The sequence below is a fragment of the Nycticebus coucang genome, chromosome 16 (assembly GCF_027406575.1).
Source record: "Nycticebus coucang isolate mNycCou1 chromosome 16, mNycCou1.pri, whole genome shotgun sequence".
NCBI lineage: Eukaryota > Metazoa > Chordata > Mammalia > Primates > Lorisidae > Nycticebus > Nycticebus coucang.
Genome location: NC_069795.1, coordinates 68,760,326 through 68,786,673, shown reverse-complemented (window position 1 = coordinate 68,786,673; position 26,348 = coordinate 68,760,326). Strand labels below are relative to the sequence as shown.

At 44.1% G+C, this 26,348-nt stretch overlaps 1 protein-coding gene across 2 annotated transcripts in view; it reads right to left on the bottom strand.

The window, feature by feature from the left end:
• Nucleotides 1–1,255: 1,255 nt before the first annotated feature.
• The window catches only part of ARHGAP31 (Rho GTPase activating protein 31), a 135,358-nt gene continuing 110,265 nt past the window's right edge, over nt 1,256–26,348 (bottom strand). For both annotated transcript variants that reach the window (XM_053564793.1, XM_053564794.1), the window contains exons 10-12: nt 23,509–24,084; nt 13,024–13,301; nt 1,256–8,356 (exon numbers count right to left, since the gene is read on the bottom strand). In XM_053564793.1, coding sequence (XP_053420768.1) covers nt 5,948–8,356; nt 13,024–13,301; nt 23,509–24,084 — 3,263 coding nt within the window. In that variant the 3' untranslated portion in view covers nt 1,256–5,947. The remainder of the gene's footprint in view (nt 8,357–13,023; nt 13,302–23,508; nt 24,085–26,348) is intronic.

Sequence of the window (26,348 nt, the reverse complement as noted above, 5' to 3'; positions counted from 1 at the left end):
TCAGATAAACAGAGGAGTGCGGGGATCTGGGAATATCCAAGGGGTGTAAGGTTGCCAAAATGGTAGTATTTTTATCCTCCTGGCAATGATGGTTTTCACTGTAAATATCACTTAAGTTGTGAGCCCAGGTTTTATGATCGCTCCCTCCATCCTACTCCTAATTTTTTTTTTTTTTTGTCATATATATTTCAGGATATATGCCAGGATAACAAACACTTGCTTATTCCCCCTTGAGCATTATTAACATAATCACCCAGATAAAAGAATAGTTCCCTTTCATTGAAGTAATAGGAAAATTGAGTTCACATCTTTTTAGGTGGACCCACATTACACCTTAAACTGTGGAAGTTTGAGAATAAGCTTTCTTCTTGTTTTTCATTACACTATCGTGAATTTATTTTGAGTATTGTGGGTGACGTGACTGTGTCATTGCAACAGAAGAGGGTGAAGTTGCAAGCATTTAACAATTATTAATGTGTAAAATAACAAAGGCAAGAAAAATTTACTGAAGCTTATCATCAGGACTCTTGCTGTGAGACCAAACCTTGAATTAAGGAAAAATGACATCAAGGCTGGCACGGTGGCTCACACCTGTAATCCTATCACTCTGGGAGGCCAGGTGGGTGGATTGCCTGAGCTCACAGGTTCGAGACCAGTCTGAGCCTGAGTGAGACCTCGTCTCTAAAAAGTAGCCAGGCATTGTGGCAGGCACCTGTAGTCCCAGCTACTTGGGAGGCTGAGGCAGAGAATCACTTGAACCCAAGAGTTGCTGTGAGCTATGACACCATGGCACTCTACCGAGGGTGACAAAGTGAGACACTGTCTCAAAAAAAAGACATCAAACAGAACAAACTAGAATAAACCATAATGAGTCATATGTGTATATTCTGCTTTTCCTTATTTTATTTTACTTTATTTATTTATTTATTTTTTAGAGACAGGGTCTCACTGTGTTGCCCAGGCTGGAATACAGTGGCTATTCACGGGTGTCATCCCATTACTGATCAGCACGGGAGCTTTGACCTGCTCTGTCCTCACCCCCCTCCTGGAGGTCACCATATTGATGCCAAACTTAGTGCAGACACCTGATCGGCATAGTGCACTATAGCCCAGAACTCCTGGACTCAAGCAATCCTCCTATCTCAGCCTCCCAAGTAGCTGGGAGTACAGACACGTGCCACTGTGTGTGGCTACTTTTCTGATTATTGATTTTGGTGACCCCATGTCCTTCTGTAGTTCATAGTTCCATCATAAACATATTTTATATCATTTATTAGAGTATATTTTTAGAGCATAACAATCTATTTTAATTACACTTAAATGTCTCTATGGATAGGTTTACTATTTATACTTTTTTTAATCAATAGAAAAACATTTTGATTATATCTTTGGAAACATTTGTAGAGCTCACAATACAGCTGAAATTATGTGGCTTTCCAATAGACGCCTTTGAAAAAGTGCTTTACTTTGCAGAATTATAAGCCAAAAAATACTATGGCATTAAGTTATTACAAAGCATTGTGATTCATCCAGTAAAACATGGCTGTGGACTTCATGAGCTGCTTACATTTAGCTATGTCCTCCTCACCTCTTCCTCACCGTTAGAAAAGTAGTCTGCATTATTCATGTACCTCAAGGTCACTAAATGACCGCCTATGTAGCATCCAGTTGATGTGTGTTGGCCCCCAAGTTTTTACTATCTGGTCTAGTACTGATGGTAGTCTCTTCTACCATCTCCCTTCCTCACCATGCTTGGAGAGATGGTTACTCCTTCTTCTGGCTTTATTTTGCTAGGAAAGGTGTTGGTAATGGAAGATACATTCTTTGTCATTCCACATATTGAGTTCACCTGCTTGCTCAAACTGCCTAATATCATACTTCTGGCAACACTTAACACCAGGATTCATGTTGACATCAGACAGAATGGACCATGGTAGAATGAGACCCTGATCAACCTGATGGGAACTGGACCTACCGTGAATTCAATCCCAGGCAAATGAATCTGCATGCTAATACTATACAGTACATGAAATGAACAGTTTATCTTGGGTCTATGATTTCATCATCAAAAGGAGTTAACTCCTGGTGATGATAAAAAGACCCCGACATCCCTTCTCAAGGGCTATAGAATACTGATCTTTCCTGGCCCATTTGCAAAGATGCAACAGACCTTCACAATCAAACTACTTAGGATGCTATGCAAAACGTCGGAGTTGCTTGGTTCTTACTTAGTTATTGCGCTCTAATTTTAAAACCAAACCAAATGTCTCAACACCTGAGCATCTCATTGGCATACTCTCTTGGATTGGCAATGGTGTTTGATCATTTAAAGTCAGTAGGTCTCTTGAGTACCATTAACAATCCTCTTAAAAGATGCTAGTAGTTACATTTTTTTTCCCCTTCTGCTTTTGTTTGGTAACTTGGTGCTTCTAAATCTTGATCCTGGTTATTTATATGGGCTATTGCATTTGCTACCACCCCTTTCTCCTTTTCTTTAGTCACTTCAAGGAGTTAGGACTGCTGAGGTACCCAGTGCACTATTCCTGAGCTCTCAATAAATACTGGGGGTGCCAAAAATGTACACACATTTTAAGAGATCTTGTTGGAAGTAAAACCAATCATTTCTAAAAGGTGTACAAATTGCAGGTAAAATGAATGTGTGTACATGTCTAGATACACTTGACAGAAATGGTACCTTTAATTCAACTTTGAAAAATAATGCATAGATAATATTGCTTAAAATGCATATACTATCTTTGGCACCCTCTGTATTTGTTGAGGAGGATGTTATTTACACTTTTAACATCCCCAGAATCCAGAATTTTGACTTAGATGATATTTTGAATTTTAGGGCTTAGATTAGTCCAACATTGTTTTTATGGGGTTCTTGGTTAGGTCTCTTCATATACCATGGGAAGCAGGGAATAAAAATCATATGCCCTTTATATGGTCCATTTTTGGCTAAAAAAATGTCTGGGGAGGTCATTTTGCAATAAATGTATGTTATTATTTTCTTAAGCAACCATTAATGCTGAAAGGCAACATTGGTATGTGCATGCATTTCACTTCAAATTTAACAATTAAAATCAGCCACCCCCGTTTTGAGGACTGACAGCTGATTTGAAGGAGCATTTTGAGAGTCTGATTCTATAGCCCTTTCCAAGGGATCGAACAGCAGCTCCTGTTCTGTCACTCCCCTGGATGGAAGTAGGACTCTGATTCCCATCCAGCCATTCTCAGGGGGTTCATTTTTCAGAGCCCCCGGGCATTTTGGGGAATAACTTGGAGGGAAAATATGAGCTTTCTTGGCCTTAGAATGCAATTTCACCAGTGGCAGGCTGCCTTAGACCACAGGATTCTAACCATGTTTGTGGTGGTTGACAGGCTGGGACACAAAGGAGAGGTCCATGCTTGAGCAGCATGACACTGACTGAGAAAGGGAGTCAGCTTCTCAGGCCGTCTGCAATTGACTGGCTAGGAAGGCTCAGAGTGGGAAGTATCTCCAGACAGCCATCAGTGTGTCTCATGATGACAGCTACACACCCATGCCCCCAAAAGAGATGCTGTCAACAAATGAAAAGGGTCAGAGTCTAGGGACGTTGACCATTTCATAAATCTACACGGGCTCCTCAACTCTCACAACTGAAGTCACTCCTTAGTACGTCGCAGTGGCTTCTCAGTCTATCTCCGAATAAAAATATGTCTTATAAATGTTACAAACAAAAATTTAAAATAATCGTAAAATAGTTTAAATATTTCATTATTTGGCTCACAGTTCTGATGGCGAAGCAAAGTGCAGTTCTTTCCCTCTCTCACATTCTAACTGGAACGTGGTCCTTATCAAAGTACGGACACCACAAATCCACTGAGACCGACATTAAAGGCTATCTGTCACATTTTCTGATAAGGCGGGAATGTGCTTTACAAATCTCTTGAACATGGCCCTTCTCATCTGTCACCATTGTATTTCTTTACCTTGCTTGCTTAGGGGAAAACTGCTGTATTTTAGGACTTTTCTTATGGGTTGATATCTCATCAGCTGTTGGTCCAAAGTCTTGCCTGCTTACCCAGTGGGAATGCAACACACAAGACCTACCAACTGTTGCCCTTGCTCACTCAGTGCTCTCTGAAGGCAGAACTCATCAGCTGACTTGACAGTACCCTTGTCAAAGTGACTGGCTTACAAAGTATAGAACAGGATTTCAAAACTATTTGTAAGGTTTATCAGGGAGTAAGGGACAGGGGGTAAGAATATGTATTGTTGCAAGGCATCCGCTCCCAATTTCTCATTGCAGGAGATAACTTCAATTCAGTCTCCACCCAGCCCAGCACCAGCCTTGGTTGTGAGGTCTGCCCAGAGATATTGCTAGCCCTTAGAGAAATTTATGCAATGGCTGACCTTCTGGACAGAGTTCAGCCAGGCTTGAACCTGAGAAGATGTGCCCTGTGAATCCCCTTTTGGGGAGCACCAAAAATCTGCCAGCAGTTATATTAGTTCTCCTTCCTATCTAGGTGGGAATAAAAGAACCACTGAAAGTTCTAAATAACTGAAACAAAATAAGATTGAATTACTGCTCCTGCTTATATAGAGATGGAGAAGAGCAAGTTTGAGTGCCTGGTGAATAAAGGGAATCATGGAAGGGAGAGGGGTGCCTCAACTCTCTCTTGTGCAATGGACTAAGAGGGAGAAAGGAAGGGACCCATTGGCTAAAACAAAATACATTTTCAAGGGCAGCTGTCAGTGAGTGGTGATGATAGCCACTTTGTTAGGGCTCTTCCCTCCCCTCCTAGGGTGCTCCCCTTCATCCTCTCCTGTACAGCTAGGCCTAGCCTACTGCAGAAGAAGAATAAAGCTGAGCGAGGCGTGTTTTGTGCTAATGCCTCATTGATTTAAAAACATTTAAGTTTATTTGACTGTCCATAAAAAGGGAAAGACCAAGCCAGTTGGGGAGGGTGGCCATTTGTAATTCTTCTATGCCGTAAGCTCCCGGCTGGTGAATAAAGCCCTTCCTCTTATAAAAAAACAAAAAAACATTTAAGTTTAGAGTGTAGTTCTGTCTTTGTGTGAGGCTTTTCTCTATGCTGACCTCATGTCTTTGGACTCTTGATTTGGTAAAGAAAGCAGATAACCTTCACTTCGATTGCATACCTGAATGAAGATTTAGTAAATTGCATTAAGGTAATCTTCAGCTCAGCCCCCACCCTGCCCAGCTACTGGATTTATAAATCAGACTTCAGTACAGTGGCAGTTGGAGTCCCAAATTAATGGAAGCCAGAGCCAGAAAGTCTTGGATTGTGCCAGTCTCACAGTTTGCTCTTGGTTTTGATTTTCTATGCTGGTATATGGAGTCATCTTGGACATGTCTGTGGGATTCCAGGGAAAGAACATGGGTAAATTCACTCACTGGGATATCTAAGTGCACGTTAGTTTGCGTTTTCCAAATCCGCTTCTATTTTGGATAGTACACTTTTACAAAGCTTATTAGAAAACTGGTTTAAAAGAACACATGCTTTAAAGAGCATTAAAAAGCATGAAATAAAGAGGAGGGCTTCAAACTTCAATAGCAACATTTTCTGACACAGGCTAGAGATTTTTCTTTCTTTCAAAAGACATTATCACAACCAGCTCTCAAGAGTAATAGATAATGATAACGTGGAGCAAAGCAACTCACAAACAAGCCCCAGATCTCACTGGAGCACATATTCCTTTCTCTTCCCTTACTTAACCTTTTCCTACTTGCTCACTTAGACATCTAAATTTCATCTCTTCATCCTTCCCTTGACCCTCTTCTGGAAAATGGAAAAATTAATAAATGGCCAAAAGGCTGAAGAAAGAGAAGTCTGAGGCCAAAATAAGCCCAAACTTGATAACCCATGCCTGAAAAATGGCAAGTTGGCCCTGTGATAACTTCCAGATAAGTCATGACGTTTTTCATGTAAACTGGTGTCATTCTATTGGCCTCCCACTTCTTCCATCCAGAATCACTGATCTCCGTTGGGGCTGATAAAAACAGCTGGTTGAGGTCTCTAGTCTCTGGCCATTCTTAGGGATAGTCATTTTATTCCTAAGTGTAACCCCTTCTGGTGTGACCCATGTGTTTTCTGCCAACTCCCCACAAAGAAGGCCCGGGGAAACTGTCTGAGTGGGACTTCTGATAGGGGACAGCAGGACCTTGGAATCTGTCACTGTGGTGGAGGGGGGCAGGTGGTCCATAATGGGGAAAGGAGGACTGAATAAGATTAGGCTCTGAGGTCTTCCTGGCCTTGACCTGTGGAAAGGCTTAGAAGCCCCAGATGGTCGCTCTATTTTTGAAGAAAGAAGGTTGTCCCCAGATGGCTCTGTCTCTGATGTGCGCTTCCTGCATTGCCCTATTGCATCCTGGGAGGAGAGCAGGTGAGGCAAGCCTGGTTCTGGAGAAAGGGTGGGTCCTTCACACAGGCAGGATGCAGTGGCATCCACTGGTGATGATTCAATGCCTCCCGTGTCTTGCTTTGGTTTCTCTTCCTTTGGGCTTTCCAGGGGGGAGGGAGAATCATCTTTGGCAGGTTTCTCAGTCGAGCTGGGTTCTTCTTGGCTCCTCTCCAGAGGCTGAGGCCCATTCTCCCCTGAGCTCTGAGAGGGCAGCGGCTGTGGGATCTGGGTGTACTGAATCTTAGGTGGGATGACTGGGACTGCCCTAGCCTGGCACATTTTGACCATGAAAGAGGTTCTCACAGCCGACACACTCACAGGAGCTGAGTTACGGCGGCCTGTCAGGGCATGAGCAACAATGTCCAGGTCCTGGGAGTCCTGAGAGTAAGCCCTCCAGGGATCTGCTTTACAGTGAGATGAAGTCACCCATGTCGCCTTTGGGTCTTCCAGCTCAGAGTGTTGCATTCCAGGTGAACTAAATGAGGCCACGTTCTCAAACCGAAAGAGGTCAGTGACGGGAACGGCAGAGTCCAAGTTGAGGGAAGAAGGTCTATTTTTCCCTTTTGGGGGTCCACATTCAGTGCTCCTCAACTGTAACTTTGGGGGATGCTCTCCTGGCAAGGTGCTGTCCTGCACACTAGGTGCACTCTCTTCACTGCTCTCTGGCCCAGGAACACTGCTTTGCTTAACCAGAAGGTTGCTGTGCCCCCTGTGTGTCCCCAGCTCCTTTCCCTCTGCCAGGCTGATGGGGCTGGTTCCTGCCAGCGTGGGTTGCATACTACCTGCTCCCTTCTGGCTGGGATGAGCCTCTTCCCCTTTTAGACCAGAGAACTCTCTGAAAGACCTCAGGGCTTTCTCATCCCATCCGATAATTTCTCTCCTGGATGCCAGGGGCTGCAGAGAATTGGAATTCTTCTCTGTTTCAAGGTCAGCACAGCTGCTGGAGGAGGGAACCTCGGGAGTCCACTGACTCTTAAATGTGGGTTTGCTGTCTAGAGAATGGCTCTGGCGAAGGCTGGGCCTGTGGGAAAGCCTCTTCTCCAGTTGGTGGCCCTGGGGACCCTGCACTTGGGCCTCATGCCCATCTTTCAAGGTGGGGGAGTGAAGGGGACTTGTCACCCACTGGGGCTCCTCCCAGGGCTCCACCATCTCCAGGCCGTGCTGGGCAGTATCTGTCACAGCGTCGTCTTCGTCACAGTCTGAAGGCTCCTGTACTGAATGGGCGACCTCCCCTTCTCCTTGTGGGGAGACCTCAATTTCCCTTGTTGGGCTTGGTAAACAACCTTTTCCCTCAGGAGCAGCATTCTTTGAATTTTGCTTTTCACTTTGTCCCGGTGCTGCCTCCTCTCTCTGACACAGGCTAGGGATCTCAGGGCTGTCTTTGAACTTCAGCTGGTCTATACAGAGATTTGTCCTCAAATTTCTGTGTGGGTCTTCCCTCTCAGGGCCGCCCTTTGACAGCAGGACGAGAGGCGCCTCTTCTAAAGGAGTTGGAGGGGGAGGAGCAGGTGGAAGCGGAGGAGACAGATTCCCCGGGCCTGCCACCTCCACCCTGGCTCGTGAAGACACGGTCTCAAATGGAACTATTTCTAGAGGAGCCAGGTTGGCAGGGTCTGGGCGCAGACACACTTCAAGCTCGGATCGGTGGAAGCCGCTGATTGGCTCCAGCTTCTCTCTGTTGGCTGCCGTGTAAGTGCCTTGTGTGCTCTGATTGGTTGAGTCCCTAGTCCACTCCTCCAGAGGGGCGGAGACTGGAGCAGGGGCAGAGCCACAAGGAGGCTCTGTGGCAGCAAAGGGTCCAGGACTAGACTCTAGAATTGGCTGACTTGGGTTGAGCGTCAGAGTAGGTGGTGACAATGAGGAAAGCTCCTCTTCAGATTCGATGATTTTCAGCTCCTGTTGAATCTCGGGCCAAATCAGGGCATTAGCCAGATCATCTTCATCCTGAAAAAACAAGAAGAAATTGATTATTTTGGAACAAAAGGACTCCGGGCACTGACATCTGCACTGTTTCCAGCGACACAAAGGAACTGGCGCAGCGCTAGCCTGTGCCACATCAGTAAATAAAGGACGCAGCACCGATAACTGTGGTGCCTCAGTACTTGCCATGTACCATAAAATACTTTAAAAATGTTTCAATACTTTATCTTCTTGTTTAATTTCCCCAACAACTCTAGAGGATACTACCATGGTCACTCCCATTTTATAGATGAGAGGTCTAGGTTCAATATTAATAGATTAAATGATTAACCTAAGTCATTCAACAGAAGACTGGGATTGAATCCAGTTCTGTCTGCACGGGAACGTAAGTGCTTAGTTCCTGTCGACTGTTGCCTAATAAAACAGACAGAAACCCTAGTCTCATTTAACTTCAAGTTTACTAGAAGAAGTAAAGAAGTTTACTAGAGTTACATGTTAACTCTTAACCCTGATAACTGGTTTCAAATAAATAAATAAATAAATGTAGCTCTTTTCTTCTTTTTTTTTTTTTTTTGTGGTTTTTGGCCGGGGCGGGGTTTGAACCCACCACCTCCGGCATATGGGACCGGTGCCCTACTCCTTGAGCCACAGGCACCGCCCAGCTCTTTTCTTCTTATTACCAAACGACTACATATTCCACATAGAAAAATATTTAAATACATATTAAAATAAGGGCATATAGAAAAATAAATATCTTCCATTACTATTACCCACAGATAAGCACTGTTAATCTGAATAGGGTTTCTTTCCCCTGGTTGTTGACCTGCCTCCTCCTCATCTCGCCTGTGGTCCTGGTCTCCCTTCATATCCAGCTTCCCTTTGTCCTTCTCAACTATCCCCTTTCCCTACACAGAGCCCAAAACTGAAGACAGGAAAGGGATGGAAGCCTGGTCAAGGCCAGGAAAACAAATTTCAGTTCCTTCTAATCCGTGCCTCAAGGCCTAAGTCTGTCCAAAGCAGAAGCAGTCTGGAGAAGCATTTCCACCCTAGGAGGCACAGGCTTTTCTGAGAGGTCGGATTTGCTGCTGACCTCTCACCCCTTCCCATCTGGCTCTAGGCACAGGTCCTTTCATATTACAGTTATTTTTTATGTTTGTCTTACTGTTCCCAATGGACTGAGAGCTCCTTGATGTCAGGGATTGTGTTTATTCATCTTAATTCCTCAAGGCCAAATGGTGCCTGGTATACTTTGAGTAGGTAAAGGGCCAGTTGAATTGCAGTGGATTGTTTTCTTTTGAGTTATCTCTGTCAGATAACTCTGCAGGATTACTTGGTCAAAAGTACCCTGGATTCTATTCTTTTTTTTTTTTTTTTTTGTAGAGACAGAGTCTCACTTTATGGCCTTCGGTAGAGTGCCGTGGTCTCACACAGGTCACAGCAACCTCCAACTCCTGGGCTTAAGTGATTCTCTTGCTTTTCAGCCTCCCGAGTAGCTGGGACTATAGGCGCCTGCCACAACGCCCGGCTATTTTTTGGTTGCAGTTTGGCCAGGGCCGGGCTTGAACCCACCACCCTAGGTATATGGGGCCGGCGCCCTACCGACTGAGCCACAGGCGCCGCCCAAGTACTCTGGATTCTAACCCACTGCATTTATTTATGTCCATTTGTATTTTGCCTATCAGATTGGGCCCTCCCTTAGGGCAGGGACAGACTCATCTCTTTACTTTCCTTAGCACCTACATTAATTGATCTCTTACTAAGAAATGGGTAAATTTAGATGAACAAATGATCTTCTAAACTCCCCTCCACTTCACTCTGCCATCTCAGTGGAGCCACAGTGCAACGTTTTGCTCAGACCAGAAACCTATGCAGTGCCTTTGACACTTCCTTCTTCCTCACTCCGTATCTAATCCTGTACTGAGTTTTGTCCATTCCACTTTCTAAATGGCTTTTGCATCCTTCCACTTCCATGCCCACTCCACCGTCTGTCCTCACCTTGCTCGCTACATAGGAGCTTCTGAACTGGCATTTGTGCCTTCTCTCCCACCCTTCTCCCCAAGCCATTCTCCTCACAGAATAGAGCAACCCTTTAAAGACAAAATTCTGAACATCTCATATGCTTTTCCAGTGCCCTTAGATTAATCCACAGATCTCTTCCAAGCTGTTCTGGCTGACCAGGGCTCCTGCATCCCTCTGAGTCTCCCTTGCTCTAGCCCAGCTATCCTGGCTGTGTTTCCATTCTTGAAATGTTCTGTGCTCGTTCTCATTTCAGATTCATGGCACATCTTATTCTTTCTGCCTGGAATTCTCTTCCTTCCTATTCCATACTCTACCCCTTTTTACAGCTAAGTTCTCAACCTAAATACCTGTTCTTCAGAGAGGCCCTCCCTGGCTCTTGTGGCACCCCTCCTCCCTCTGATGAGGTTGGGTCCCCGTGCTATGTGCTCCCACAGTGCTCCAAGCTTCCACAGCACCCTAGAAATGCCTTGCTCAATGTCCTTTCCCCTACCAGGCTGTTAGCTCCAAGAAGGCAGGGACAACCTTGCAACAGAGGTTGATGATCTCAGTGCTCAGCATTGTGCCTGGCACAAGTGGGTATTCACTACATGTTTTAAATGAATGAATCGATGCCTTTACTTTCTCCCTTGAATCCACCCTGGTTTCTTTCTTTTTTTTTTTTTTTTTTTTGTAGAGACAGAGTTTCACTTTATGGCCCTTGGTAGAGTGCTCACACAACTCACAGCAACCTCCAACTCCTGGGCCTAGGCGATTCTCCTGCCTCAGCCTCCCGAGTAGCTGGGACTACAGGCGCCTGCCACAACGCCCGGCTATTTTTTTGTTGCAGTTTGGCCGGGGCCAGGTTTGAACCCGCCACCCTCGGTATATGGGGCCGGCGCCCTGCTCACTGAGCCACAGGCGCTGCCCCCACCCTGGTTTCTTTCCAGCACTAACTTTATCCCCTTCTCAAAGCAATGACATTCATACTTGGGCCATCCACATAAGAATCCAATCTTCATATGAACCTTTGCATCATTTCCCTTTAACAAATGTAAACACAAGTCATGGGGATACTCACTCAGCCCTCCTGAGGCCACCATGGTACCCCAGCTCTGCTCTAACTCCAAGCACCTGGTCCTTTTGTGCATGTTCTAAAAACTAAGTCCCTGAAAGCAAGGTAAAGGGCAAAGCTTCTTTTTCTTCTTTGGCACCCTCCTCTGTTCACAGACCTGCCTCCTAAATGCAGGACTCCTCCCAGGTGTCCCTGGAAAACCTCCGCATGCCTTCTATGTAAGGACATCCCATAAAAACCTTCTTGGAAAACTCCACCTCTAAAAAGTGAATAAGGTTCAGTAAGCTCTGGCATTGCATTTTAATTTCTCCAGATTCCACAGCGGGAAGGAATGAATCCTGGGAATCTTTCAGATTTTAGACAAGTGCCCACTCAGGCTGTCAGGGAGAAGAGGGATGGACCCTGTAAATAGCATATTTGAGAGTGGGATATGACAAGGAGGTTTTGTGCTTCTTCTGGGATTGAGTGTTGTTACACTCCTCCAAGGACGTGTTACTGGTTTATGGTAACCTTAGTTCAGAAATGCATAAAGTTGAGTCTGTCTTGAGGAATTTGAACGGGTTGTTTCCTACCTATCACTGCAGAACCTCTGAAAAGTCTACTGCAAAACAAATCTAAGACCTGATTAGAAGTTTGTTTCTCTCTCTTTTTATTTATTTATTTTTTTTTTTCAGACAGAGTCTCACTTTGTCACCCTTGGTAGAGTCATAGCTCACAGCAACCTCAAACTCCTGGGCTCAAGCAATTCTCTTGCCTCAGCCGCCCAAGTAGCTGGGACTATAGGCGCCCACCACAATGCCCAACTATTTTTTTTTTTTAGAGACAGAGTCTTACTTTGTCACCCTCAGTAGAGTGCTGTGGCATCACAGCTCACAGCAACCTCCAGCTCTTGGGCTTAGGGGATTCTCTTGCCTCAGCCTTCCGAGTAGCTGGGACCACAGGTGCCCACCACAAGACCCAGCTATTTTTTGTTGCAGTTTGACCAGGGCCAGGTTTGAACCTGCCACCCTCAGTATATGGGGCCAAAGCCCTACTCACTGAGCCACAGGCACTTCCCTTTTTTTTCTTTCTTAAGAGACAAGGTCTTACTTTGGCTCAGGCTGGTCTCAAACCTGTGAGCTCAGGCAATCCACCAGCCTCAGCCTCCCAAGTGCTGGGATTATAGGCATAACCTACCATGCCTGGGTCTCTGTCTTTTTTTAAGAGAAAGTCTTGCTCTGTTGCCCTGGGTAGAGTGCAGTGGCATCATCATTGATTACTGGAACCTCAAACTCCTGGGCTCAAGTGATCCTCCTATCTCAGCTTCCTGAATAGCTGGGACTACAGGTGTCAGCCACAGCACCTGTTTAATTTTTCTACTTTTAGTAGAGACAGGACCTTGCTCTTGCTCAGTCTAGTCTTGAACTCCTAAGCTCAAGTCATCCTCTCACTTCGGCTTCCCTAAGTGCTGGGGTTACAGGCATGAGCTACTGCACCTAGCCTACAAGTTTGTCTATTAAAGTCTCTTTGGCAGAAATTCTTTAAAAATTTCTTTAAAAAAAAAAAAGTCTACTTTAAATTGTACCAACAGCCCTGGGTAAAACAGGACTACCTGGCTGGAGCAGGCAGGAGTCCACCTTACCATCTCATGAAGAAACATGGCTTCGGCTCTGGCTCTGGGGCTCTCTGGCAGAGGGCTGGGCTCCACCTGGCCAGTCTTTTGTCCTTCCTCCACCACCTTCTCCGGACTTGGCCTCTTCTCTAACTCACTTGACTGTTGAGAGCCCATGGAGACTTCTGAGGTTTTCTCCTCCAGCTGGGTGCATAGCTCCAGGGGAAGGCCTTTGCTGCATTCTGCTGTCCCCACTGCTTCAGGTACTGGCTTGGCGTCCTCAAGAACCGCTTTCTTAGGTACAGGGGCTGCAATGAAGATGTGAGTTATCAGTTAAAAGAAACTTCATTTAAAAAATATCAATACTGTTAGTCAAGAAGCCCTATTCTAGCCCAATCTTACACTTCACAAATAAACAGTCAAGCTTTGAGGAGCCAAGTGTGGTGCCCAAAGTCACCAAAAACTATTATTCACACTTTCTACAACAGCTTCTTGTATGACTCTTGCTGGGGGGATTATCTATAGTCAGTTTCGATATATGCAAAGCATTTGGCTCTGATCTTAAATATCTACTGAGATCCGAAAGAGCAAGGCAGACCTCAAGTTTTGCCTCTATTGCCCTGCATGAAGTAAGGCCCCACTTAATTGCATGAGGCTGTTTTCACAGTGTGCAATAAAAATTAAGTACCTGGGGTAGTGCCTGGCACATTGCAGGCCCTCAATAAATATTATGATTTACAGTAGAATTAAAGAAACCTGGGTTCAAATTCTTATTTCTCAGTGAATCTTATAATCTTGGTAAAGCCATCATAATGCTTGCTTTGCAGGGCCAATGTGAGGATAAAGTAGAAAACAGAAAAAAAGCACAGGGTCTAACATATAGCACAAGCTCAGAAAAGTTTTTTGGTAAAGAACTAACTACTCATTGCCATCTGTCACACTGGGGACTGAACTCTGAGGTATCTCACCACAGTGCAAACCTTGCAACTCAGTCCAACCTAGAGCCTGTTTCCTGATGTCTGAATAATGCTTCAGAATTGATAATAGTGCTATTTTCTTTTGGCCATCATTTAGTAGCCTTATTTCATACAATCAAACTTTATCTTTGAATATGTAAACATTTATAGAATTTGAAAGTTAAGATTACAGTCATCCCTTCATATCCAGGCAATTGGTTCCTGGACCTCACATGGATATCAAAATCTGCGTCTTTTATATAAAATGGTGTAATATTTGCATATAATCTATGCACAGCTTCCTGTATGCTTTAGATCATCTCTAGATTATTTATAATATGTAATACAATGAAAATGCTATGTAAATAGCTGTTATACTCTATGGTTTAAAGAATAATGATAAGAAAAAAAGTCTGTACATGCTCAGTACAGATGTGATTATTTTCTTAATGTTTTTCACTGGAAGTGGTTGAATCCAAGGATGTTGAACTCACGGATACAGAGGGCCCACTGTATGTAACAGGTGTAACTCTGTTCTAGCCACATGTCTATTCCTCTCCTACCACTCCCCCTACTGGGCCTTGCACTCTTCTGCTCTAGTCCTCTCTGGGGTTCCAACCTAATCCATTCTTTAAGACAGAACCTTAACCCAACGCTTTGTTAAATAAATTCCAAGGTATTTCATTTTCTTTAGTGCTGCTGTGAAGGGTACTGTATTTTCGATTTGACTCTCAACTTGCCTATTGTTGGTGTGTATGAAGGCTACTGATTTGTGAACATAATTTTATATCCTGAGACGTTGCTATAGTTCTTGATCACTTCCAGGAGTCTTGTGGTTGAATCCTTGGGATTTTCTTTTCTTTCTTTCTTTTTTAAAAAAAATATATAATTGATTATTTATTTAGTGTGTGTGTGTGTGTGTGTGTATGTGTGTGTGGTTTTTGGCCAGGGCTGGGTTTGAACCCACCACCTCCAACATATGGGATCAGCGCCCTACCACTTTGAGCCACAGGTGCCACCTAGGATTTTCTAAGTATAAGATATTGTCAGCAAAGAGCTGATAATAACTTGAACTCCTCTTTCCCATTTAGATACCCTTGATAAACTTTTCTTGCCTGAATGCATTGGCTAGGACTTCTAGCACTATTTTGAACAGTAGTGGCAATAATGGGCATCCGTGTCAATAAGTTCTAAGTGGAAATGCTTTTGGTTTCTCTCCATTCAGTATGATATTGGCTGTGGGCTTGTCAAAGATGGCTTCTGTCAGTTTAAGAAGTGTCCCATCAGGCTCAGCGCCTGTGGCACAGTGGTTATGGTGCCAGCCACATACACCGAGGCTGGCGGGTTGGAGCCCAGTTTGGGCCAGTTAAACAACAATGACAACTGCAACAAAAAATAGCCGGGTATTGTCGCAGGCACCTGTAGTCCTAGCTACTTGGGAAGCTGAAGCAAGAGAATCGCTTCAGCCCAGGAGTTTGAGGTTGCTGTGAGCTGTAACACCACTGGACTCTACTGAGGGTGACATAGTGAGACTCTGTCTCAAAAAAAAAAAAAAAAAGGAGTGTCCCATCAATGCCTATTTTCTTAAATATTCTTATCAAAAAAGGATGCTGAATTTTATCAAATGCTTTTTCTGCATCTATTAACAGGGTCACATTTACTTAACAAAGGATGTGAAGGATCTCTACAGAGAGACTTATGAAGCACTGAGAAAAGAAATAGCAGAGGACATTAACATATTAAAGAACATACCATGCTCATGGCTGGGAAGAATCAACATTGTTAAAATGTCTATACTACCCAAAGCAATCTATAGATTTAATGCCATCCCCATTAAAATACCAATGTTATACCTTGACAATCTTAAAAAAATGTTCTATGTCTCATACAGAACTGGAAAAAACCCTGAATATCTAATACAATTCTACAAAATAAGAACAAATCTGGAGGCACCATGTTACCAGACTTCAGGTTACACTACAAGTTCATAGTGATCAAAATAGCATGGTATTGGCATACAAATAGAGACATAGATCTATGGACCAGAACAGAGAACCTTGAGATAAAACCAGTCCCATATCACCATCTGAACTTTAATAAAGCAGACAAAAGCATACCCTGGGAAAAAGAATCCCTGTTTAATAAATGGTGCTGGGAAAATGGGTTAGCCACATGTAAAAGGCTAAACCATGACCCACATTTTTTCATCACTTACAAAATGAGTCCATAATGGATACAAGATTTAAAACTAAGACTGTAAAATTTCTAGAAGAAAGTTTAGGAAAAACTCAACGATCTTCGTCTTGGGAAAGAATTTATGAAGACCCCAAAGGCAATTGCAGCAATAACAAAAATAAATAAATGTGACCTGATCAAGTTAAAAAGTTTCTGCACAGATAAGGACAAAATCAATAAAGCAAAGAGACAACCTTCAGAATGGGAGAAAATATCGGCATGCTACAAATTCAACAAAGACCTAATAACCACAATTTATGAAGAACTCAAGCAAATCAACAAAAAAAGTGCAAATCACCCCATTAAAAATCTTTACTCATGGGCGGCACCTGTGGCTCAGTTGGTAAGGTGCCGGCCCCATATACCGAGGGTGGCGGGTTCAAACCCGACCCCGGCCGAACTACAACAAAAAAATAGCCTGGTGTTGTGGCGGGTGCCTGTAGTCCCAGCTACTCGGGAGGCTGAGGCAAGAGAATTGCTTAAGCCCAGGAGTTGGAGGTTGCTGTGAGCTGTGTGATGCCATGGCACTCTACCGAGGGTCATAAAGTGAAACTCTGTCTCTACAAAAAAAAAAAAAAAAAAATCTTTACTCATGAGGACAGAAGAATGGCTAAAACAAACTCATGAAAATCACCATCTCTATTATTAGAGAAATGCAAATCAAAACCACTTTGAGATATCACCTAACTTTAATGAGAGTGGCCCACCTCACAAAATCCCAAAGCAACAGATGCTGGTGTTGTAGGAGTTTGAGCCTGCTTTAATGATGCCGATGCACGCTCCTGCCTTAGCCTCTTGAGTAGCAAGAGGACTACTGGTGTGCTACCATGCCTAGCTAATTTCCTACCTTTTGTAGAGATGGGGTCTCAGTCTTGCTGAAGCTTGTCTCAAAGAGATGGGAACACTCCTGCACTGTTGGTGGGACTGCAAACTACCACAGCCTTGGTGGAAAGAAGTATAGAGAGTCCTTAAAGAACTAAAAGTAGGCCTTCCGTTTAATCCTGCAATCCCGTTTCTAGATATTTACTTAAAAGAAAAAAGTCATTTTACCATAAGGACATATGCATTGGAATGTTTACAGCAGCTCAATTTATAATCGTAAAGATGTGGAAACAACCCAAGTGCCCTTCAACACATGAATGGATTAATAAACTGTCGTATATGAATACATGGAATACTATTCAGCCATAAAAAGTGGAGGTCTTATATCCTTTGTTATAATTTAGACGGATTTGGAGAATACTCTCCTAAGTATCATAAGGATGGAAAAACAAGCATCACATGTACTCAATACTAATTTGAAACTTGTAGATTAACGGGCTCACATGAGAGAAAAACTCAATTAAATTCGAGAAGGGGGCAGGGGGGTCAGCAGGTTCCTATCCAGCGGGAACAATGAGCATGTGCACGGCACACTTCCTGACTGAAGGACACAACTACAACTCGGGCTTTACCTTACAAATGCAGACAATGTGACCTAATTATAGGTACCCTCATATTAATCTCTCACACAGACACACACAAAAGACAGAAACCTAATAACGCCTCTTTGAAGCCTCCCCAGACCTATCTCCTTGATCACCCTCCATATCTTCATCTCTGCTGCTTCATCCTGTTCCACAGGCCCACTGTCTCTTACGGATAACCACTTTTATTAGTTTATTGGTTCATTAGTTTATTTATTTGTTTATTTACTTACTTATTTGAGACAGGGTCTCACTCTTATTTTCTGGGCTAGCGTGCATTGGCATCATCACAGTAGGCTCAAACTCCTGCACTCAAACAATCCTCTTGCCTTAGTCTCTTGAGTAGCCAGGACTATTGGTATGCTACCATGCCTGGCTAATTTCCTACTTTTTGTAGAGATGAGGTCTCAGTCTTGTTCAAGCTTGTCTCAAACTTCTGGCCTCAAGCAATCTTTTTGTCTCAGTCTCCCACAGTGCTAAGACTACAGGTGTGATCCATTGCACCAGGCCAATAATTTATTTTTGCACAGACACTTGTTCTGTATATATTTTTATTTCTTAGTTTTATTAAATAGCAGATGATATATATGGTTGTTTGTTTTACATTTTCTCACTTAACATGTCTTAAAGTCTATGCCATTATTAACAGGCGGGAAATTGACCGTTATTTAGGATGTGGCCTGGTTGGGTTTCCCCTTAAAGAGAGCCTAAAACAAGATCCTGGCAGCAGGGGGCTGATTTGGAAGGTGGTTCCAGGAAGCAGAAACGAGGAAGTGAAACAGGGATGGAGGCAAAGTCAATAAAGAGTATGGTGTTGAGCTGGTTTCCAGGGTGAGCAACTGACGCTCAGTCCCTGTAACCTCTGAGGAGCTACGCACAGTGTGCCCACAATAATCCCTTCATAGAATGTGAGGTTGGGTCATTTATCAATTGATTCCTTGCCTGTTTCAATTGAAAGCCGCCCCAGTTAATTCTCCATACTTCTGGGCTGTCCCACGAAAGGGCTGAGTGAAGATCTCCCTTCAGAAAGACCCCTGAGGCAGAAACTAGAAACAAAAGGTGGACACTTGAGGTAGGATGCCTTCTGTGTGCGCAGAAACTGTCCCCCACAGACGTACAGGGGTTTGAGGGAAGTGGTGCAGAGCTCACAAAGCTATGGGCTCTGTAGGACTTCACTGTGTGGATGCACCCTAGTTATTCGACCAGTAAGTACTCTAATCTTTTGCTATTACAAATAATGCCATGATATGCATACATCATTATTTAAAATAAATTCTTGGAAGTGAAATTTCTGGGTGAAAGGGTAAATGCATTAGTGATTTTTTATTTTTTGAGACTTTTTTTTTTTTTTGACACATTGTCTCACTGTGTCACCTAGGCTGGAGTGCTGTTGTGTGATCAAAGCTCACTGCAGCCTTGAACTCTTGGGCTCAAGCCATCCTCCTGCCTCAGCCTCCTGAGTAGCCAGGACTACAGGCCTGCACCTCTACCTCTTTGTAGCCCTCCCAGCCTACCTCCAGATCAATCTTTCCTTCCTCCCACCTCTTGAAGTTTTTGGTTTTATTACCTATGGGGTGTCTAATCATCAGGTTACCATTAGATTTCCACATGTATGTAGCTTCCGTCCTTGGGTAAGTTCCTCAGAACAGAGGTGGTATATATTCCTAAAAATTACCTGCTAAGGGTCTATGAGTCCAACCAATTTTTGTTGGTTGATAGATTTGGCAGCTGCTGCTAAGCTACAAAAGAATCTCTACAACTCAAAAAGGAAGGGCATTGTCAAGTTCTTCGTTGTGCACATAGTGGGTGAGCAAGGAGGCAAAGATTGCTAATTGTCCCCCAGTATCCATTCTCTTCTTTATTTAAGCTAGAACGTCTCCCACGATCCAAGTTTTAGCTTGGCACATGGCAGTCCAGCTAGTGACATTTCTTAGCCTCCTTTGGTGGAAGTATGGCATGTGAACTAAGTTTGGCAGACCGGATGGAGTGGAAGCTGGGTTATATCCTTGGGTAGAAGCTGCTCAGCTTCTTCCTCTTATCTCTTCCCATGAGTGGGAATATGGATGTGGGAGTGCTGAGCCCACTTAGACCAGGTGCATAAGGATAATGTTGTTGAGTACAGCTGAAGGAGCCTGGAACTCTAGATGCTCTCCTAAAGCACAACGTCCTTCCTCTGGACCTATACGTAGGGTAGAAATAAACTATCTCGTTTGAGACATGGTATTTTTAGTTTTCTACGTCATACCAGCTTAGCCTATATCCTAAATAACAGAGTTTATGAGATAGGCTTTCTCCTGGTTAAAAACAGTAACAAAAGCAAACAAACGAAAAACAGGGCAAAACATTTAGAATTTCAGGTACACTAAATATAACTAGTTAAGAGAATTCTATTGTAAATTCTTCAGCAAAAGAATGGTGCAACTCCTAAGAAATTCCTACAAATTTCTCTTGAGGAAATTCTGGATTTTCATTTATCAAGCTTGCTTAAAGCTATGTGGTTATTCCAATCTTCCTCTAATAAGAATTTCTAAAAGGGGATGCAGGGAGTGTTAGTTGTAGCTTTTAAGTCAGCCCTTAAGTTCTTCCTGCACTTTTAGATGGATCAGGTTTGTGGGCCTTTTTCTCCCTGGCTGAGCACTAGGTTAGCAGGATAGACCCTGGAATCAGGTAAAAGTCAGATAATCAATTATAAAATAATGACTATTTTGAATAATCCATCAAACTTTTCATGTGGAATAATCAATGATCTCATTATCAGCCCTTCAGTTAAAGTACATTACTTATTTGCTATCTCTTACGCCTCAGGCCACACTGGAATTTCACCTAAATTAGTCTGAAGTAGGGAAATTGGTTTGACTACAATGATTAAAAATTTTAATTAGGTAACTTGGAAAATTGTCTTTATTTTTTTTTCGTTTACCCACTGTTACTGCTCAAAAGAAAGAAAAAATATTTTATTCATGAAGGTGAAAATTCCTATTTGGAATAATCATGGATGGGAGATAGGAAGTTTAAGTTAATCTGCTTCCATCAAAGAGCAGAGCGTGGGGATATATTGTCCCTGAATCTCCCTGCTCCTCCCTCTTGTCCTGGGTTCTAGGCCTACATGGCTGCCTCCCACAAGGTCCTTATTTCTGCCCCGACCACTCACTAGTCACAGGCCTAAAGGTAGGCTGAAGTCTCTGTTAGTGTCTGTCCTAGACCAATTTAATACAGACTGGGTATTCTTATTTATAGAGAGAGAGAGAAAGGTAACAGACTATCTCCTGTTCTATCTTTGGGGCCTAGCAACCCTCTGTTTTGAAGTGGGTTGCTCACAATTGGTTCTAACCAATCTTTTAGAAACACTATTTTCCTCAAAGGCTTCATCTCCTCCCCACCATCCCATGGGCCATTCTCCAGACAAGGTATCGCTTGATGCCTCTGAGTTTGCTCTTGAAGGGAAAGGGAAGGAAACAAGATTAACATTTACTGAGCATCTTCAAAGCCAGACCATGGGTGTAGGCCTTTTACAGACGTTGCCCCATTTGACCTCACTACAGCCTTTGGGATAGGAGCCTCCCCCGTTTTGCAGATGAGAAATAGACTCAGAAATTACCCACTGTCAACCTGCCAAAAAGTGGTAAAGCTAGCCTATGAATCAGCCTGGTTGGGTTCCAAAACCTAGACATTTCCCACAGTAGTTAGCTGCCTCTCAGCCCTATGTCATCTTTCCTGCAGAGAGAAACTCTACCCATTTTTGAAGGCCCACCCTAATGTCACCTCTTCTAAATCTTCCTGGAACCCTTCTGGGAGGACTGTCTCACCTTCATGCCTTTGCCGTCACTTCTGAACACTTCTGTCATGATCTTTGGGTACTCAGGCCGTCCCTCATTCCAAAAAGCTGGAAGAAGCTTTTATGCTATTTCTACAGGCTGACCCTGTGCTGAACTTCAGTACAGAGTTTCAGATTCCCTTCCTAGTTTGTGAGCTTGCGTGGCAAGGGGCAGGGGGAAGGGTCAGGTCTTTGTGACTCCACAGCCCACAGCAGACACCTGAGGGAGCATGGTGGAGTGCTCACAAGCATGGGTTTTTAAATCGGGATTAAAGTCCTGGTTTTTTTTCCTTCCTTGCTATGAGCCACTGGGCAAATTACTTAATGCTCTCTAAGCACATGGGGATGATAGTAACTACCGATACCTCATGGGATTGTTGTGAGGAGAAATGAGATACTATGTGTAGAGCATTGAGGACTCTGAGAACATGACAGGTGCTAAAAAATAGCTAGCGAATAGTAATTGGAAAGAAACGTTCTTAATCCACAAACACACACTTTGGTTTGACTATCAGCTATATTTTCCTTCAGGATTTTTCCTATTTCCGCTTTATGTGGCTCCTGTTTTGTTGCTGGTCAAAGAACTCCTCCTCACTCCAGGGATGCCCAGAGACTCGAGTGCAGCCAGTCTCAGAACACTGTTAGCCTGGCAGTAGTGACTGGTCCCAGACTGGAAATGTGATCCAGGCAGAATTCTTCCTGCAAGGAAACTGAGAGAAAGATGCTCTTTCTCTCTTTTTTCTCTCGAGACAAAGTCTTCCTATGTTGCCCTCGGTAGAGTGCTGTAGAGTCACAGCTCACAGCAACCTCCAATTCCTGGGCTTAGGCGATTCTCTTGCCTCAGCCTCCTGAGTAGCTGTGACTACAGGTGTCCGCCACAATGCTTGGCTATTTTTCTGTTGCAGTTTGGCAGGGGCCAGGTTCAAACCCGCCACCCTCAGTATATGCCGGCGCCCGACCCACTAAGCCACAGGCGCCGCCTGTCCGGCTATTTTTTTTTTCTATAGAGACGGAGTCTCCCTTTATCCCCCTTGGTAGAGTGCCATGGCATCACACACCCTACAGCAACTGCCAGCCCCTGGGCTCAGGCAATCCTCTTGCCTCAGCCTTCCGAGTAGCTGGGACTACAGGTGCCAGCCACAACGCCCTGCTATTTTTTGTTGCAGTTTGGCAGGGGCCGGGTTCGAACCTGCCACCCTGGGTATATGGGGCCAGCACCCCACCCACTGAGCCACAGGTGCTGCCCCTGGCTATTTTTTTTTTGTTGTAGTTATCATTGTTTAGCACCTCCAGGCCAGGTTTGAACCCGCAGGCCCTGGTGTATGTGGCTGGCACCCTAACCACTGAGCTATGGGCACCGAGCTCTCTCTTGCTAGGGTTGCTAGCCATGTTCTCTGCAGATATGCAGTAGAAATGAAGGAGAGAGAATGAGTGGATGGAGAGAGTGAGTCTGGAGGAGTTGAATCCCCATTTCGGCTCTACAGCTCTGCATTCCATTCTGAGAGCTTTCCCTCCCGCCTTCTCACTATGTGAGCAGACCCAGCAGTAACGGAGAACATTTATATATAGGCACATATTAGATGCTGTGTTGAGAGCTTTATATCTATCAACTTAAATTATGTTCTCAACAAAATCATACCTAAAGAAGGTAGGATAATTCCCCTCTTATAGATTAAGAAATCGAGGCACAGAGTGGTTATGTTTAACTTGCTGTCTTTTTGAATTTATTTTAGAGATAGGATCTCACTCTGTCATCCAGGCTGGAGTACAGTGGTACCGTGATAACTCACTGTAACCTTGAACTCCTCGGTTCAAGAGATCCCGGCCTCCCCAAGTGCTGGGATTACAGGTGTGAGCGGCTCTGCCCAGCCCTTGTTAACTTGCCAAAGATCACAAAGGGAAATGGCAGAGCCTGGATTTGCACATAGGCACTCTGGCTGTAGAGCCCTCAATCTTAACTGCCTCACTACGTTGCTTTGCAAACCCTATTACGCCTGGTTTTTATTTCTTACACTGGAAAGAGACCTTCTCTGCCCTTCTTTACCTGTAGAAGTCTCAGTTTCTAGTGGCTTCTCCTCTTCTGGCCAACCTCCGCTCTCTGAGCCCTGGAAAGAAAACTCTTCCAGGCTAGAAAGAGACTGCAGCTCCTTTGGGGGTGTTCTGCACGGGGTGCTGTTGGTGCTGATGACAGCTGAGACGCGGAGCGGCACAGACACTGCGAAGGGCTCAGAGATGTTCAGTGCCTTGCGCTGGTGACGCGGGGAGGGCTCCATCTGGAAGAGGCTGCTGGTAAAGACCGACTTGCTGGGGCTGTCGCTGGAGGTGTAGAACATGCCCAGAAGCTTTGGGGCTGTTTGCTCACCCTCGGGATCCTCAGTGGCCCGGAATACCTTCAGTTGCTCAGGTGGGGGCCGGGCCTGAGCGCCCAGGAGCTGGCTCCGGTCATTGCTCACATCAAAGCCACCCTCAGCGCCCGCAGGCATCCCCTCCGGGCCCCATTCTCTCTCCTGCTTGCTGAGGTCACATGAGCTGCCAGTGCTGGTCGAGTGCATTTTTGTTGCTGGAATGAAAAATCCACCCGTGGTGACTGTTCGATTGAAATTTCCTGTGGTTTCTTTTCCTAGTGAAAAAGAACAATATATTAGCAGCCTGGGCACAGGCAGAGCCACAGCCTTCCAGGAGGGGCAGCACACAGTATGTGAATATCGGACAGGCATGTCATTCTAATAGCAGCATAGCCACCTGTATAAAGACAGGTACACACATTTGGTTGACAAGAGAAAGCATTTCCTCATATGTGCGGAATTTTGCCATGATGCTCTCATATGCCATATATGTCAGTTTTAAACGCTGTGGGTAAGAACAGTTTCTAAAGGTCACTGCTAATATCGTCAGATGATAGTTATCATCTGTTATCATCTACCAGGCATTAACTGTAGACCATGAAAAAATAAACAGATAGGAGATGGTAGAATGATATTTGCTCAAAATGAAGAAGACAAAAAGGGAAAAATAACCACTTGGCTTTATTTTAGAACTCTAAAACTTATTGTTTTAAGTCTTCTCTGGCAGATGAACCTAGACAGGGGTTTGATTTCCCAGCAAGGAAACAAATGCCGTTCTCAGCTAGACCTCTCCCCTCTTTGCCCAGACTTCTTCCTGTTGATTCAGGGGATGAGAAACTAGGAATGTAAATTAACAGAATGTTCAAAACCATAGCAGTGAGGAATGAATTCTTGACTGCCTTAGAAATGAAGGCAAACAGAAAAAAATCCGCTTGGAGATGACTTGTGAGTTGCAAGGGATCTAGAAAATAATTTCTAATTTGTATTAAGCACTATATTTATTGAGTGTCTTATGGAACATTATGTTTAAAATGCTTTTTTTTGGAGACAGAATCTTACTTTGTCACCTTTGGAAGAGTGCCGTGGTGTCACACCTCACAACAATCTCAAACTCCTGGGCTCAAGTGATCCTCTTGCCTCAGCCTCCTCTGCCTCAGTAGCTGGGACTATAGATGCCAGTCACAATACCCAGCTATTTTTTTTTTTTTTTTTTTTTTTGTAGAGACAGAGTCTCACTTTACTGCCCTCGGTAGAGTGCCGTGGCGTCACACGGCTCACAGCAACCTCCAGCTCTTGGGCTTCTGTGATTCTCTTGCCTCAGCCTCCCGAGCAGCTGGGACTACAGGTGCCTGCCACAACGCCCAGCTATTTTTTTGTTGTTGCAGTTTGGCCGGGTCTGGTTTGAACCCACCACCCTCAGCATATGGGGCCGGCACCCTACTCACTGAGCCACAGGCGCCGCCCCCAGCTATTTTTTTTTTAAGAGATGGGATCTTGCTCTTGCTCAGACTGGTCTCTAACTCCTGAGCTCAAGCAATCCATCCATGTTGCTCCCCCGGAGTGCTAGGATTACAAGCTTGAGCCACTGTGCCCTGCATGTTTAAAATTCTTATGATCACCCTGTCAGGGTAGTATAATTATCTCCCTTAACATAGGACACTGAGACTCAGAGGTTAGATAACCTGCCCAATATTCACTTCAGTCATATTTTGAAATATGGCTTGAAATGTTAAATTCTGCAAAACTGCATGAGAAGTGACCTAAGAGGTTTCAAAAACAAAGCAAATGGATAAATATAAAAGTGAGAAAATTCTAAAAGTCAGCTTAACAAGATCTCACTGAGTATTATACAAGTTTGAAATTATTTTAAGTGTTGTTCTTAGGAATCCATATAAGGCAAAAAAACAAAAAACAATAACAAAAAACCCCAAATCCAAAAAGCAGTTGTCCTAAAGATTTTCTGTATTGCTTCAGGCTGCTTCATTTTTCAAAGAGAAAAATGTCTCGTACTAAAGAGGTTGGGATAAAAAGAGAGGAGTTTTAACTGTCTGTTGCCAGACAAGTCCTTTGTCTTGTGACTGGTAATGGTACTTGTTTGCTTATGAAGGGAGAGAGAGAGAGATACAGAGAGATACAGGCAAGTGAGCCCTTAAGGGTAGAGCTGTGAGAACAAATGGGTTGTGTGTTGGTAGGGTGATGGGGGTGGGGTCATCTTGTGTGTAAGTGCACACACATCTACTCCAACAAAGTATACTATCCTATAATTTGCCTATGCCTGACACATAGCTGGTGCCTAATCAATGTTTACTGATAAATAATGAATGAGTGAATGAATGAAAGAATGAATGAGCTAATAAACCTACTGACTCAAAATCAAGAAAATGCATATGGGGCTTGGTGCCCAAAGCACGGTGGTTATGGCACCAGCCACATGCATGGAGGCTGGTAGGTTTGAACCCGGCCCGGCACTGCAACAAAAAAATAGCTGGGTGTTGCAGTGGGCGCCTGTAGTCCCAGTTACTTGGGAGGCTGAGGCAAG